The sequence below is a fragment of the Hippocampus guttulatus genome, chromosome 23 (assembly GCF_054856545.1).
Source record: "Hippocampus guttulatus isolate MCC_2025c chromosome 23, RoL_Hgut_1.0, whole genome shotgun sequence".
In the NCBI taxonomy this organism is placed as follows: Eukaryota; Metazoa; Chordata; class Actinopteri; order Syngnathiformes; family Syngnathidae; genus Hippocampus; species Hippocampus guttulatus.
Genome location: NC_141283.1, coordinates 1,797,338 through 1,814,767, shown reverse-complemented (window position 1 = coordinate 1,814,767; position 17,430 = coordinate 1,797,338). Strand labels below are relative to the sequence as shown.

The 17,430-nt window shown below is 44.0% G+C and overlaps 1 protein-coding gene across 1 annotated transcript; it reads left to right on the top strand.

Moving 5' to 3' along the window:
- The first annotated feature begins 7,955 nt into the window (after positions 1 to 7,955).
- Positions 7,956 to 13,339, top strand: LOC147185649 (prolyl endopeptidase-like). Its single transcript, XM_086104477.1, has 14 exons — positions 7,956 to 8,210; positions 8,450 to 8,524; positions 8,724 to 8,857; positions 8,955 to 9,085; positions 9,167 to 9,376; positions 9,533 to 9,654; positions 9,750 to 9,855; positions 10,009 to 10,200; positions 10,286 to 10,483; positions 10,873 to 10,976; positions 11,049 to 11,280; positions 11,413 to 11,544; positions 11,638 to 11,794; positions 12,625 to 13,339. Exons 1-14 carry the CDS (start codon positions 8,070 to 8,072, stop codon positions 12,917 to 12,919), a joined length of 2,229 nt encoding a protein of 742 aa, XP_085960603.1. The 5' UTR covers positions 7,956 to 8,069; the 3' UTR covers positions 12,920 to 13,339.
- The last annotated feature ends 4,091 nt before the right edge of the window (positions 13,340 to 17,430 follow it).

Genomic DNA, 17,430 nt, shown 5'->3' with positions numbered 1-17,430 from the left:
TCTTCTCACCCCCCCGCGCCAAAGTTTGTGTCTCGTGTGCTATTGTCTTGTTTTGTTTTGCACCCCCCCCCCCCCCCCATCCCCTTCAGTTTCTTTTCTGACACATCCTGTCCTGCTCGCCACACCTGACTAAGCTACTAATTACAACTGCTGACATGAGCCACCGTGTAATTTAGAATCCGCTCCTGCGTCTCACTATTTGGCTCTTTCTCCTCGCCTTGGGTCATCTCATTCATCACCTTCTATTTATCTCCCCTCCTCTTCCTCTCTGAGGCTTCCATATCCCGAATCTCGTTCGCCTGCCTTGAATACGCGCGCGCATTGTGTGAGCCGTCCACATATGGATTTGTGTGTTCATAGTACCTTGCGTGCTAGCTCGAGGAGGTAGCCGCGATGACTTGATGTCTGTTGATAAGTAGCATTGTAGCGACGTGACAAACCTTACTTGTACTCCCGTACATCCAAGTGTACACACCAACAACTATTTGAATTCCTCAACAACAACAAAAAAAAAAAACGCTGTCCCCTTGATGTGACACATTTAACGGTTAGCTGCTACAATTAGCACCTAAAGCTAACAATAATACCTCCCTGCCTCACAGGCTTCATTATCCGCTGTTCCTTCCACTTACTCATTGTCGCGGCTAGCATCAGTCAAGTCAATACGCAGCGTTGCATTACCAAACAGTTTTTTTTTTTTTATGCTAGCTGAGCAGGCCCTATAAGTTACGCCGAGAGTGCGCGAGACTGTTTGGATGCTAATGCTAGTCAAGGAAGTGTAAGCAAAAGTTTACAATGCAATGTCTTTGTGGACTATTGTAAGTTTCGGATGTTTCCCCTTTTATTTAGCTCGGTGTGTTGTCACGCTGCAGAGCTAGCTTAACTCTCATTCCAATGAATGACTTTGCACCTGCCTAAGGTCATTTCTCGTCTCTGGGACTGAAGGTGACCAATCCCGTCCTGGTTATCTCCCCTCGAGGGAGGAAACCGCTCATCTTCACCTGGAAGGTTTGGTGCCAGAGCTCAATTTTATAACCCATGAAATAGTTAACACAGGCCGTCTTTGACTTTTATGGCTGACTCAAGGAGAAATAGTCCGCATGATTATCGCGAAGCATTTATTTTGTGCTTCCTACGGCTCGGAGATACAGTGCTTGTCCAATAGAAGCTTTACCCGAGCATGCAAGCGGTGGCCTGACATTTAGTTCCATTTCGAGGCACCAAAACATCCAACAGCACCACCCACCTGGATGTCCACCAAGTGTGTTTCCTCCACCCGCGGATGATCTTCTGTTGACAGGTTATTATCGTCGTTTCGAGGCGAAGAGGAATGTCGCTGCGCTACACACACAGACACACACGTACATATACAAGCGCGCATACGCAGCTTGAAATCTTATCCACACCACCCACAGAGAGGAAAAAAGAAAAAAAAAAGACAGTCATAGTGCAAAAGTGACGCCTTGAGTAATTCGCGCTTTAAATGTCATCATTTTATTGGACTTGAGTCTGCCGGTTTAACTCCAATTCATCACTTACGATAATTTACGGTACTTCTTTGCCCTGTCTTAATTTGTCATCTTGGCAAGAATTCGAGACCACTCGATGCTCCCCAATATCTCAGAAGGCCTTTTTCTGTTCCAACTTGACCAAAAATCATATCCATATTCCTTTATGGTTTGTGATTGTCATTCCCTTCCCCCCTTAATTTTTTTAATTTATTATCATAATTTTTTTTACTTTACAGCTGAGCTGTGACTAATTTCATGCTCGAATCAAAACAACTTTGCCAGCAAGCAGTCTGCAGTCTGTTCTCACCAGAAATAAAGAAAAAATAGGCCTTCATATGATCGTTTTATATCAAATGCATAGAGATCAATTTTCCCCTTTCTGCTTCGAAATGTTTTTTTTTTCTTCTCTCATAGACAGCTCTGTGGTCTTCATGTTTGCTTAGGGGCTAAATGTCATTTTCATACACGCCAACAACCATTCACAGTCACATTCAAACGTCAGGACAAATTCCAGCTCACAAATCAGTATCGGGGTAATATTATATAATCTCTCTTTTTAAAAAAAGAAAATTCTTTTATACTACAAAGACTGCTAGCTCAAACACTGAGTGTGGCGCTGCCGTCCGTGATTTGCTCCGGTCCGCCGTTTGATGATAGCTCGCCCGCATGGCTACTTCCTGCCGCCATTTGTTTTGAAGAGGCAACGTTGCCGCGATGTCATTTTGCTTTGTTGAGCAAGAGAGGAGAACAATGCGGTTGTGATTCAAGGCTTTAACTGCTTCAGGAATGAGAGTGTGTTGTAAACGGGGAAACTTTGAAGGCGCCCGGTGACAACATGGATGACATCATCAGGTGCCACTGTGTCTGTCTGTGACATTTTTTTTTTTTTAACGCAATCACGCACTCTCTCCCTCTTCTCTAGAGAGCAGTCAGACAGGCACTGCCCTCCACCTGTCTCCATGTCTTACCTGCCCTAGTCATTAACAGGGTCCTGGAGCCCCACTGTAAGTGCACATGTCAACAGCCAAATTACAGGGCACACCTTGCCCACACATATTTGTTTTGCTTTTAAAAGGGTAATATCCGTCTGCACGCAAAAGCTTTACACTCACTCTGCTCACTGCCCGGTGCACTTTTTTTTTTTTTTTAACCCTCCACATAGTGAGGTTCAAAGATCGAGGGGAAAAGGGATGATGACATCAGGGGGTCTTCTTTTGTTCTCTTAGCTTACGTTACAAAGCCCGAAGACAGTGTTTTGCTCCTCGCTGCTGTATAAAATGACATTTGGATGAAAGCTTCATTCAATAATTTTCAATATGAACATTTTTTTCTTCCCTGATCAGCTGCTGGAACAGATCATAGTCTTTTATTTTACTCATGGGGTTGCTCGTCGGGTCAATTTTGAACAAGGGCATTCTGTATGTTATAAATCGTCAGCCTCCAAAAACAATGGTCCTATTTTGATTAAAAAATAATTTTAGACATCTCCTAAGGGTGCTGGCCACCTCGGCTAAAAACGGGCTGTATCCTTAGCCAGGCAGACAAAAAAAGTCAGACAAAAAAAAAAATCGATATACCGGTAATCTCATTTGGTTCCGTTTTTTTTTGGGGGGGGGGGTGCTTTCTGAATGAAAAAACAACTGAGCCCTTTTTTTTTTAGGAGCATGGCAAAATTCTGTTTAATGTGTTGAATGGTTTAATGCACAGGTGTCTCAAACTCAAGGCCCGGGGGCCAGATGCGGCCTGCCGCGTCGTTTTATGTGGCCCGCCAAAGCAAGCTATGTCAACAACTTTCTTGATCCTTGCTAAAATCGGTACCGAAATGTCAAATTTTCATGAATAATGTTGACATTTTGCACTAATTTCTTTCCAGTTTAAACTCACTTGAACAAACAACACAATAGCTGACTGATTTCAAAACTAGTCATCCATCCGCTTGTTGTGTACAAGTAATAATACGATGTGATGATGAAAGATTTCTTTGCTTTCTCTATCGTAACGAGCCTCCAAGGGATGACGTAACTCTGACGTGGCCCACCACAAAAATGAGTTTGACACCACGGGTTTAATGAGTCCTCTTGTTGTTGGGTCGCTGTTAAATTGTCAGTCCACAAAAGTGGAAAAAAAAATAACAACGCACCGTGCGGCGCTCCGTATGTTTGTCAGTTAGCCGTCTACTTCCTGGTTGACGATGACGAAATACCGGAGAAGTGAACAGTTTCATTTTGATCTGGAAATACAGGCCTCGCTTTGCGGCAAAGTTCCGTTCTAATGGCAGCTACCATGAGTGTCTTGGGGTGAGGAGGGCGGTGCGGAAGAGCCCGGTATGACTGATAGCATGAAAAGGCAAAAACCACAAGTCACCATAACTGTGTCATGAATACGCAATGCCGGTAACGAACAAATAGCAATCCAAACGACACCTCTCACCCATCAAGAGATACTGAACAGAAGCCAAATGTGACTGCAGCTACGTTTTGACTTCTCACCGTACATTGAATACATTCCCAAATGAGGACAAACAAATGCCCGCAATGACAGTTTTGCGTGGGCAGCCCGGCTGGTTTGACGAGTAGGAAAACACGGTGCCGCCATAGCACATGATACAAATCGCTTCTTTTTTTTTTTCTCAACCATGACGTCTTTTGAATGCAAGTGTAAATATCAGTGATGCATGTGGCCCACATCTGTAAGTAACAGTTGTTGTTTTTTTTGCGCAGACTGTCCTTTTATTCTGGCATCTTTCAGCGGTCCGCCGTTGAGTCACGCGAGTGTCTTCCTTTCAACATTATCGGTGCAAACAATGACAAACTTCCCTTCCACTCTGACTAATTGGCAGGTTCTTCTTGTAGCTCTGGTAATGTTTTTCTTCTGACGTATGACCGGAGTGGTACAGTTGCGTTACTTCATGCGTTTCATCGCTTTTCATTAGCAACATTATCAAGAAACTCGATCTCGTAATCCCATTTCCACAAAACGTTGTCGGCGGTTGAGGCCGGCAGCATTTGACAGCCATGTAGTTTTTTTCCGCTCATCTAAAAATATCTCCAGGTCACATATTATTTCTGTATAAAAATGTTTAGAGATTATTTTTACTGGAGACATCGCAAGTTTGCAACTCTTCTTATTCGGCAAAATGTGAAGCTTTGCCCCCAAATCCCAATTAACAATTGGCTTTGATTTAGTTTCCCTGGCAACTGGAGCCCGACGGCTTTGCCGCCCTCCATTAAGTACACACACACACAGACAAGTAGCAATAAAAACTCAAAACCGAGATGACTCCATGCAATCGTGCCACCCTGGTTGACCTCGCATATCTCCACACTGACTTCACATTTTACGATGAAATATTTGCCTCATGCGCCATACATCCAAACCCGCAATGACGCAATTTGGAACTTCCCTCTTCCTGTTGACATCTGATGGGACAGGTCGTCCTGACCATCGACCGCGTCACGCACCGGCAGGACAGGACAGAGCGGAGACTGTCCCCCCGGCCCTCGGTGGTTAATAACAGCCCAATGAGACAAACACGCAGGAAGCCGTCCTCTGTGATCTCGGCACCTAAAAGCATCCTCGAGCATTGTTGTGTCGCCTTGGCATCCCCCTCAAACAACTATTATTATTAGGATAAAAGGACAACTTAAAATAGTTTTTTAGCCGAGGTTGTGTCATTTGTGCTTATGTCGTACAATGGACAGCGTTTAAATGGTATTTTGTTTGCATTGTTGACTATTTTCCCTGGAAGAGGTATGCAAATCATTCTGGTTCTCTGTGGAATGTTTTATCAGTCCACAGTACTTCCTACTCTTCGGTAGGCCAGTGCATTTTATATTTAATACAGAGTACTGATTCGATCACTCGAAACAGTCTGGTTTTGGGGATTAGTTCATTTTTTTCCTGGATGTTTTTCCAGCTTCCTGTTCCTATTGCCTGTTGTTGTTATATCTGCTTCCAGGGCATTATGAATTCTGCCCAGCAACAAATGGTCATCCTGCGCTAGCCACCTAGTCTTAGTCTATGTATGGTTTTGATCAACTTTACGCCTCTAGGACACTCCAACTTGGCATTTTTTTTTGTACCAAATTGCACTAAATTCAATTGGAGTGAGCATATGAAGGTAACCCCGTGATGACCCCTCGCCTACAAACACAACTGGTGGTCGTCCTTCTTCATCCGCTCCCACTGAGACAGGTGCTTCCTCCTGTGATGGGGGGTGAGGGGGTGTCCCATCATTATAGACGCCGGATAATGGCGTTAAAAAAACCGAGGGAGGAGGAGCTTTAATTCATACGCCCCCTTCTCATGTCAAAAGATGCTTCAATACCCCCCCCCCCCCCCCGCTCCACCCCACTTACTCACCGAATGAAACTAAGAGGTCAATTTTTTTTTTCAATGCAAACACACTCATTCAAAGTGTCAGTGTTTGTCTCTCCCTCGTGAGAGGACAATAGTTTCCGTGACCCATATCCGACAGAGGGAAAACATCCTCTTTGCATTGTGGGGTATTCCTGATTTGAAGTTAGGGGAAGAAGAATAGAATTGGGTGGAGGCCAGGTCCAACGTTTATCCCATTAACACCCATCAACACCCCCAGTTTTTAATTTCGTCTCCAATAAAACAGGACCGAAAAACGTTCACGCGCGACCCTCATCTTGCAACTGTGCCTCACTTTCGCTTCGCATACTTCTAGACGACACTGACGAAAGTTTTTCTTCCAAAATATGACATGTGTGATGCTAAATCTGAAAGTGAAGAACTGTGCGGAATGTCCCGGACGACATCTGACTGTCTGATCAGCTGCGGCATCCAAACAACGCGCTCCATTTTTATTTATTTTTTTTACTGGCGAGACAGCGCCACTCTATTAAAAACCTGTTTCCAGGATCTTATCGATAGAGCCGTGAAGAAAGCCAATGAGTCGCAGTGTTGAAACCGCCGTTTAATTGTGGCCGACAACGACACGCCAAGTTAAAAGCTAATTTGGAACAATGACTCCGTTTTATTTTAGCTTCGGGCCCCCGACTTATTTCCTCAAGGCCACGAGTTGTGTGTCGCTTCATTTTTGCCTTATCTGCATGCTATCGCTCTTGTGCAAGAATGGGCGCCATTGATAATTATAGCCAAATCAAGATTGATTGATCAAGTCAGGCGAGGAAGGAAAGGACGGAAGGGAAGGGGGGGGGGAAGACTAGCAGAAAGAAAGAGGAGGGAAAGGTTGAGGTCTCTCCTTCTCTGTCACGTAGATAAGAGTTGATGATGGAGATTCCCGGTGGACCCACATAGCCTTTAGCTAGAGGTGCAAAGGTCAACATTTACAACTGCACCCTTCACACTATATGCACTCACGGAAAACGGTTTAGAATAAACAATACATGCAGGAAAATAAGGCCTGGCAGAGAAATAGCAGGGTTGGCCATGTATCAGTATCGGGCCGTTACCAGCCTTAATTCGAGGTATCAGGAATCGCGAAGGATGCCGATACCAGTCACCGATACTTGAAAATATCTGACATCGAGTAAGTCTTCCTTGTCAGTAATTGGCACTGTGCTGTGGTCGCTTGGCACATGTGCGTCAAAACGACAGAAATGTTTTACAATATACAGTATATTGTTATGTATCATAAGTACTTGTGATGTTTTGAGAGTGAATACATGTACTGGTATTGGTCTAGAGAAAAAATGATACAGAACATTCCAAATATACAGCAAATACTGTTTCAGAAAATCAAAAGCCAAATGTTAACACAATGTAAATGCTGATTGATTATTGTCAATGTTGTTTTGCAATTCTAATTCAAAGACGTGTTTATGTTGGAAAGAAAATCAGATTTGACTAATATACCAAATGTAGCTACACAAGCCTGTTTGATATTAAATTAAAGAATGGTGATAAATTTGTCATTTTATGCATTCTCATTCACTTCTCATAGTCCGGTGTCTCATGGGCGGGCTCATCAGTGAACATTGGACCCTTTGTAAAAGATGTCTAAACGCCTGTTTTTTACTCTGCACCAGAACGTGATTACTGCACAGGAACCAAAATGCAACAGGAATATTATGCACAACGCCTTCATCCATCCATCCCTTTTCAACACCACTTTTCCCGAACAGGGTCGCGAGTAGTTACTGGAGACTATCCCAGCTCGCTTAGGGCAGAAGTCAGACGACTCCCCCTGAACTGGTCGCCAGTCAGTCGCAGGGCAGAAACTTTAAAATCACCAAACTTTTGAAATTATTCTCACACTGTTTAATACATTACGGTCACCGTTGACTATTGTTGATTTATCTGTGTGGTATAAAATCATTTCCCTCCAAATTAGCAGAGGGAATCTATTTTTCGAGGACTGAATCGCATTGTTACTGTGGCAATCTTCCTCCTCGTCACAGGGGGCGCTCTAATATTTTCGCGCAGGTAGGAACTTGATCCAACGCACCTCTTGACACAGTGCTCGTTGGCCGCCGTGAGGTAGCGAATCTGCTAGCGTTTCTACGGAGCCAATTTCTTTTGTGTTCGTGTGTTTGTTTGTGTACGCGCGCGTGTGATTGTATCAAGTTAATGTTCTCCGTCTTCCACAGAGCCATATCCAAATATCCACTTCGGGCACAGGGGCATTTATTTTTTTTCTTACGCGATCCCCGAAAACTGGCGTCCAGAATGGCTTTTCAATACCCCGCCGCTTATCGTGACGATGCAGTCGTAAGTATTGTGTGTTAGCCCGATAAGCTTTTAACGTGCTAATCAACCGGACTGCTATCATTGTGCTCTTTCATTCGTTGGGGAGAACGGCGTCTTTTGTTAGCATGCTAGTTAGCTTAGTGGGGTTTACGACACTGACTCCAATGAGCGCACTGCTTATTTCTGGATGAATCACCGACCGTTCCTTTCTCATTCTGACGACGTGATCACGTCTAACAAGTGGTGTTTATGTATCATAGGTGGATGATTATCATGGCTACAAAATACCAGATCCATACAGTTGGCTGGAAGACCCCGACAGCGAAAAGACACAGGTAATCAAACGCGAGAAGATTGTTTCGAAAGCAAATCCGTCACTGCTATCCAATGTCTATCTGACAAAATATGAACCATCGTAAATTGTTGGAATGATCTAAATGTCATACGCAGTATGATTACACCAGTTTGACTCTTCCAATTGACCAGAAATATGTTTCCGATCATTTAAAATCAAAACCAATTTGATTTCAATAGGCGTTTGTCAGTGCTCAGAATCAACTCACATTGCCATTTTTGGAGCGCTGTGAGGTACGGGATCTGTTCAAGGAGCGCATGACTGAGCTGTACGACTATCCCAAGTATAGCTGTCCCTTCAAAAGGGGAAACAGGTAAGGCTAATAAGAATAATAATTGCTCATTTCGTCTTAGTTGTATGACAAGTCAATGGTTATCATGTTCTGATGTCTTATCTGTCCTCATCTCCAGGTACTTTCACTTCTACAACACTGGCCTGCAGAACCAGAGTGTGATGTACGTGCAGGAGAGCCTGGATGCAGAACCTTCTGTCTTTTTGGATCCTAACACGTTTTCCGACGACGGGACAGTTGCCTTGCGAGGTAATGACTAAGACTTCATGACTTCACATTGAATTCTGAACAGACTTTTCAAATTCACAAACATTTTGTCTCCTCGTGAAGGCTACGCGTTCTCAGAAGACGGAGAGTACTTGGCGTACGGTACCAGTGCCAGCGGCTCGGATTGGGTGGAGATGCACTTCCTGCGAGTGGAAGGTGCCGTGCGACTGGAGGACCGTCTGGAGCGGGTCAAGTTTAGCTGTATGTCATGGACGCATGATGGGAAAGGCCTTTTCTACAACTCGTACCCCGAGCAGGAAGGCAAGAGCGATGGTGAGGTCAAAAGATGAGGTCAATCTGTCCTTTTTCCTTCAATAGTGGACTCAACTATGGTAAACGTCGTGTTCCAAGTTAATGTATCTGTTCTTTAAGTTAATGTTCTTTCTGCAACTAATTTGCACGATTGAAAATAAACCTTTTCTTTTCAAGGCACCGAGACCTCGACTAACTTAGACCAGAAGCTCTACTTCCACGTTTTGGGAACCCCGCAGTCTGACGACGTGCTGTGCGCCGAGTTTCCCGATCACCCCAAGTGGATGAGTGGAGCCGAGGTCATTTCTCCCCCAAATGAGGCTGAACTCCGTTTTTTTTTTTTTGCTTTGTCATTTCTACCCACTGAGAGGGTGACAAATGTCATGACGTGTAGGTTTCAGATGATGGCCGCTATGTGCTGCTGTCCATCAGGGAAGGTTGTGACCCTGTCAACAGACTGTGGTATTGTGACCTCAAGAAGACCCCTCAGGGCATTGCAGGCATGTTTGACAGGACTCTCTGATCATTGTATGGATCTGCGTTCTCAATGTGGGCTTGCCCTTCTTAATTATCAATGTACCCATTGACAGTTTTTCTTTTGATCATGTGGTCACGTGTTCCAAGTTTGCCCTCGTTCCACTCTGCAAATCCAGGACTTTTGCCTTGGGTGAAGCTCATCGACAACTTTGACGCCGAGTACGAGTACGTAACCAACGAGGGCACGGTGTTCACGTTCAAGACCAATCTGGAGGCCCCACGTTACCGCCTCATCAACATTGACTTTGCCTCGCCGGCGCAGAGCGACTGGACGGAGCTGATCCCGCAGCATGACAAGGACGTCATTGGTGAGCGGCGGCGGCGTGCTTGAATCCTCAGGAGGCGTTTATTTTGTTCACCTCGTACACCTCGCGTTGTCTTAACACTCAACAGTATTCGCCACCTGCACCTACTCCAGCTACCTGTTTGTGTGCTTCCTCCACGACGTGAAGAACGTCTTGAAAATGTATCGTCTCAGTTCCGGGGAGGAGCTCCGAACTTTTCCTCTGGATGTCGGCTCCGTTGTCGGATTCACGGGAAGGAAGCGCGACTCGGAGATCTTTTACTATTTTACCTCCTTCCTCTCGCCAGGTAAAGTGTGACTAGATTGAACTCTGAAAACTTTGTGTGACTTTGTCTGTTGTTCAAATTCCATATTTTCTTATCTCCACAAGAAGGGTAAGAATGTCATTCTGAAGTCGTTTTTGATTTAATCATTAGGAACATGTTGAGCCTGTTGAGGCATGAAATGCTGTGTGCCCCCTACGAGTAGCTGCCTTGATTGCCTTGGAACATTTTGACAACTGAACAGAACGATGGTGAAACATACTTGAGACCAATCAAATTCCATCGGATTGACAACATTCTGAATAATTGAGCAATTTGTCAAGACTCCCACCCCAGCCTTTAAAAAATCTACAACTGGAATTTTGCCCTATTAATGAGTCTAGCAACTTTTTTTTTTTTTTTTTTAAATCCAGCCATCATTTATCACTGCGACTTGACCAAGGAGCCTCTGCAACCGCACGTCTTCAGAGAGGTCACAGTCAAAGGCTTTGACCCGTCCGATTACCAGACCACCCAGGTAACATCAATTTCAATCTCCCCGTTCATCTTTTTCCCCATCTGGTCATCACCTCCCCCGCTCCTCGTCCAGATCTTCTACGCTTCCAAGGACGGCACTCAGATCCCCATGTTCATCGTTCACAAAAAGGGCATCAAGCTGGACGGCTCCCACCCGGGCTTCCTCTACGGCTATGGCGGCTTCAACATCTCCATCACGCCCAGCTATAGCGTCTCGCGGCTCATCTTTGTGCGACACCTTGGCGGAGTCCTGGCCGTCGCCAACATTCGGGGGGGTGGGGAGTACGGCGAGACCTGGCACAAAGGTGACGAGTGTCGAGGGGGGGGCGCTGCGTTGTTCTCAGGACGCAAATTCCACAGGGAATGGATGGAATGAAGTGACGATTTCCAGAAATGAGTGTGTTTCCACTTAAGTGTGAAGCCTGTCCTTCTTTTAGCTGGCATGCTGGCCAACAAGCAGAACTGCTTCATGGACTTCCAATGTGCGGCCGAGTACCTCATCAAAGAGGGGTACACATCTCCGTCCAAGCTCACCATCAACGGAGGCTCAAACGGCGGCTTGCTCGTGGGTACGTGCCAACCCAAGATGGTAACAAAACAATGTGCTCCATTTTTTGCCGCGTCAGACCATAATGCCCCCCCCCCCCCCCCTTCCTACGCAGCGGCGTGCGTGAACCAGCGGCCAGAGTTGTTTGGCTGCGCCGTGGCTCAGGTGGGGGTCATGGACATGCTTAAATTTCACAAGTTCACCATCGGCCACGCCTGGACCACCGACTTTGGCTGCTCGGAAGAAAAAGACCAGTTCGAATGGCTCATCAAGTGAGTGAAAACGTGCGATCGCGTTTATAATTCTCTGCTCTATTTACCACGGCGCTGTTTAGATGCAAATCCATCACATCTAGAATGAAAGTATTGTCCTTCATGGGGAAAAAAAAGTACAAAAAAACCCCTACGGATTTCATATTGATTCTAATGAATGCTGAGTTGCATCGGGGCATAACTTTAAAAAGCAAATACTTTGAAGGAATCAACAGCGCCTCCACTGGCCGTCGACATGTAGTGCACCCAAATCAACAGTCAACAAGCCCCCCCAAGACTTTACTTTCTTGTGATGTATTTTTGTTTATGATCATATTATATTATCATTAATCTTTTCTTGGGGAAAAAATAAGCCACAACTGATTCCCACTCAAACCTATGTTGAAGCACAAAAAGCATCTATGCATTTCAGTGATGAAATACGGTTTATTTAACATGAATGCATTTTAAGCTCACACGTCTGAGTTTTCGTTTGAATGTTTCATCTTTCGCTGCGGATTTGATTGGACAAGTTCAGGTTGCAGGGGCGGGCAGACCTTTCTGGATTCCTTAAACTGACCTGCGCTCAAATGAATTGCGTTCAGTTGCTGTGCTTGAAGGACTGAATGAGAGATTCTCACTGGAGGGAATGGACACCAACTGAATTTGCATCCCGTGTTGGTGTTCACCAAACGTTTTTTTTTTTTTTTTTGCAATCAACTCCAGCGTGTCCTCCCAATCTCGAGAAATTGCCTTTCATGCGCCGATATTCACGACGACTTGACGTACATACATGAGGCAACTAACCTTGAGACCATTTCCATATCTTTTGGAATATGTGTCTATGCCAGATACTCCCCTCTCCACAACATCCGTGTCCCAGAGGACAACGGGGTCCAGTACCCCGCCGTCCTGCTGCTGACGGGCGACCACGACGACCGCGTGGTGCCGCTCCACTCGCTCAAATACATCGCCACCCTGCAGCACACGGTGGGCCGCAGCGGCAAGCAGTCCAACCCCCTGTTCATCCTCGTGGACACAAAGTCAGGCCACGGTGCCGGCAAGCCCACCAGCAAGGTCATCCAGGAGGTGGCGGACACCTACGCCTTCATCGCTCGCTGTCTCAAAATCGCATGGGTCAAATGACGGGCGTCTCCTGTCGACGCATGCATGCATATTTGCCCCCAACCTATTGCGCCACCCCCCCCCCCCCCCCCCACGCCCTTGAAGAACTCCTGCACTTAATCGAAAGAACCACAAGCTATTGTGCAAAATGGCCATCAGTGTGGGCGGGGTTACAATAATCATCCAATCAGCTGCTGTCATGAGGCTTGAGTGTGACAACCCTTCGCGTGGCGGAAGCTCCGCCGGCGTATTTATTATTATCTCAGCTTGCACATTTCTCACGAGGCTGCACCGTTCAAATGATTTGTGTGTGTGTGTGTGTGTTTGTATGTACAGTATGTATGAAGCCCCACAAATTCACAGATTTTTCTACCTCTTGACCTAGGCTGATTGTTACCATTTGAAAGGGAGCAAAACACAATAAACCTTTTTTTAAAGCAATGAGAAGTCTGCTTGGTGGTTCTTCTCCAAATGTTAACGCGTAAAAAGGGGCGTTAAAATGACAGAAATGAATCACCGCATGTGAAGGGCATATAAAATAACAGATAACATTCCATTTCACAAAAAAACACTGAAGCGCATTTTACTGAATTGTTTTATTTCTGTGATTTGTACCAATTCACAAATTGTCAAAAATTTCTACACTGACAAAAAAAAAAAAAAAGAATGACAAAGCTTATGTTGTTGACAGTGATGCCTTTGACTGATTGTCACCAGTTACATACGGTAAGTGTTGGAAATGGCATGTTACTTGTACTTTACCTTAATTTCTCATCATCTCCTGTTGGATGTTATTTCATTGACCTTGAAGAATGTTTTAATGATGCACTTCCCTTCCATCTGTCCATCCAATTTCTGTACCTCGCTAGCATGTGAACGGGCCAATTGGAATTTGAAATCCATCCAGTCAAATTGTATAGTTTTAAAAACAAACAAAGTGTCCACTGTTTCACGGTAACACATTTGACAATGGTGTTGGCAAATTTACTAAAAAAAACCAAAACATTTGAACTATTTCTCTGATCAGCATATGGCAACTTTTCAAGACCTGGCCTCGAGATGGCGCTATAGAGCACAGAATCGAATTCATGCATGGGAGTTGCAGCACCCGGAAGCAGGAGGATTGTGTGGTTACAGTATTTTATTTGATATTTACCACGGTTTTGCATTGAACTAGTCACGTTTTAACATAACCCCGACCATCCATCCATACGTCTTAACAAAATTAGCATGTCAAAACGTGATAACGTTCATGTATAGCAATAACTTGATAGTTTTTTTTTGTCCTGGTGTGGCAGCAATTCGCTTCCGGAAATTCGACATTTGTTTTCTTTTGTTGTATTGTATTTTGCCCCAACTGCAACTTTAAAGTGACGACGCCGTATGCGACCAATGGGGGCGCTATTTCGTTTAATTCCGCCTCAATGCACAAAATGTGTAAAAAGAGTATGAATGGGAAATTCAAATACATGCAAAACAACCGAACTACACATGGTGAGTTATATATGGGGGGGGGGGGGGGCAACAAAAAACAAACGGGATATTTACTTTCATTTGTGAGGAAAGAGGGCGAAGGGCTTTCAGGGCAACATGGAGTTATTTTGCACCTCGATATCTGCAAGCAAGTCCCCTTTACGGACTGCGTCACTGTTAAAACATTTGTCATATTTGTAGATGTACAATTAAAAAAAAACAGGACGTTTTTTTATTCAAGGCAAACCGCCCTTTAAAAGAAAACAAATCTTAACAAATGGTACTGTCGTGGTAAGCCGCTGCTCATCTTACGTTCCAATGTGACGATTAAATATTCATGCATGGAAAATGTGTTTAATTGCAGACGGCCAGCACAATGCAAAACGCGGCTGGGACGTCCAAGCGAATTCGTGCACTTTTATTCGCTTGGCAACAAGCTACAGGGAAGATGTCGGCGCCATCTCCTGCAGGTAAGTCACTTTTATCATTTACAATTATACTCCGATGGAACAAATATGCTGTTTCGGTAAAACACCGCAGACTCGTGGTGATCGTGCTAAACTTTACGTGTGTGTATTAAAAGATGGCTTGGAGGAAGCAATCCAACACCAGAGAGACCATAATCGATCATTTACAAGATTTGTGGGGCTCCCTTTCCTTCCAGAAATTTAAAAAAAAAGCATGAGGAATAAAAGCAAGTCTCAAGATGACGGACTCACCTTTAAAGTTGAATAATACAAACAAAATTGCATTTAGTCAGCCGGAAGTGGTTATTTTGTGAACCATTGTGCGCATTTTTTTTCTGTTCGCCGGTTCGTCTTTTTTTTTTTGGCTCGTTGATTTTCCCTAAAACGCCTCTTCGTCCTATGACGTCAAATATTTTGCGTTCGCCTAATAATCCCGCTCAATCCTGTTTGTTATTACGATTTAGTATACGAGGAAAGCTTTTCTTTCTCTCTTCTTGGTGGAGTTCGGCCACTTAAATCAAAGTCGGTCAGCGCGGGGGGGGGGGGGGCGGTTTCTCATTTCACCTTCGCAAAATTCAAAAAGCTCTAAATATCAGGCGTGATTTTAAACGGTCCGTTTAAAGTATTTGTTTGAAAATTGTGAATGTACAATAAAGTTTTGAAGATACACGCATGGTCAAATACGTATCCAAGCACGGCGCATGCGTGGTTTCGTCGACGTATGCAAATTTTTCGTTCCTTCCAATTTGTAATCAACGAAATCTGACAAGGTGGCGTGTGAAACGGCAGTGGAAAGTTTTGTACGAATAAAAAAAAAAAGTCACCCCAGATGATGCTCATCAAAACTGAGACAGTGATCAGAGCTTTATGGTTAAAAATAAAAAATATATATTTATATAATCAAGAAAGTGCTCCTATTTCTCCCTGGGGAAAATGGTCAGCTCAGATTAGAAAGACTCGTGAGAGCGAGTTTACCTGCTTTGCCCCCCTGAACTGTTTACACATCTCTTGTGGTGGATGTAAGAAAGTTGAAGGATTGGTGGCTGGAATGCATGAAATAAGTGACAAAAACAACCCCCCCATCACCCCTGCTCACTTAAAAAATGAAAAGCGGGAGGCGAACTCAATGAACCCCTTTGAACTGCATTGACAGCAAGTGAGGGTCGAAAAGACACATTTCCTCTGGGAGCCTACCCAGGCTTGCCTGCATGCATGTGGGGGTTGGGTCGGGTTAACTGGGGTGAGGGAGGTCAAAGTTGGAATCGTAGTCAAGCAGCTCAGGAATCTCCCCATGTGCCCCCAATACTCACTCGCTAAAAGCGGACATCTAACAAGCATTTTGGATTAGGTGACGTCACCGTATTATTGGCTCTGGTTTTTAATTGATAGGAATAAGGAACAACGAATGTATGATTGTTAGAGGTGTCTTGTCTCAGTAAAAAAATGTGTATATCTGGATCATGTTACTAGTAACCCCCTCCCCCCCCCCCCAAAAAAAACACTACATGAGCAATTAAGACATCAAACTACCGGTATATGTGATGAGAACCATTTTAAGTGGCGACTCTTGCTCGTGCGATAGAACATTTTGTAAAAATAAATAATAAAATAATTGAATTTAACTATACGTACATAGATATGTAAAAACAAAACGAAAGCACATCCGTTATCATTCATTTAACTGAATTAAATTGAATTTCTCATCGATGTTCAGCAAACTCAACATATCAAGGGAACAAACTTTGATAGAATTTCAAGTTGGGCAATTCAATAAAATGTTTAAAGTTTGACTTATGTCAAAATTGGCCTTCCCGCATTTTCAACAACAAAAAAAAAAGAGAACTTGTATTGTCCCCAACTTAAAAATAGAAGAACAAACAACTCAGCAAATTTTGCTTTGTTTTGCTATAAATGTTAATAATTTCTATTTTAAAGTTGAGCCATCTTAAATGACTGTTTTAGCCCCCAAAATGCACTTTTTTTTGTAACAGTGTAATACACATTTTTCATGAGCTACGTGAACAATATTTGCGAAAGAACAAAAGAATGAATGGCATGTATCCTTTCGATGAAAGTGAAGTGTATGTATCGAATAATTTCAAATAGGTAGAGACTAAATTCAAATTCAGTCTGATGTCGCGATGTACAAATCATTGATTGACTTGCATGGCCTCAAAAAAATCCTCATGAAATTGAAGTCCGAAATCAAGTTTGTCCCTCCAAGCGTCAAAATCGGGTGAATCAATTTAACTCATTCACTCCCAATGACGTTTTTAAACGTCTTTTCAGACTTGGTCCAGAATTGGCTGGTATCGAATGAGTTAAATGCCGTTTCATTTGCGAAACATTATAGAGCGTTATTAAAAATGGCCTCAACGTCTCACAAAGCTTCACGTTGAAAAATAGCTTTTTTTCCAAGCACCGTTTGGTTCAAACTAGATTATAAACAAGAGTTTTATGCAGTGAGAAGCGGTCTCCAAAAGTCGCCCTCTTCCATCAGCGATATCACATCAAACATTGGTTTCCCCAATTAAACATCGCCTCCGCGTTTTGTTTGAGTGCCCCCTCCCCCTCTGCTATACTTTATTTTTT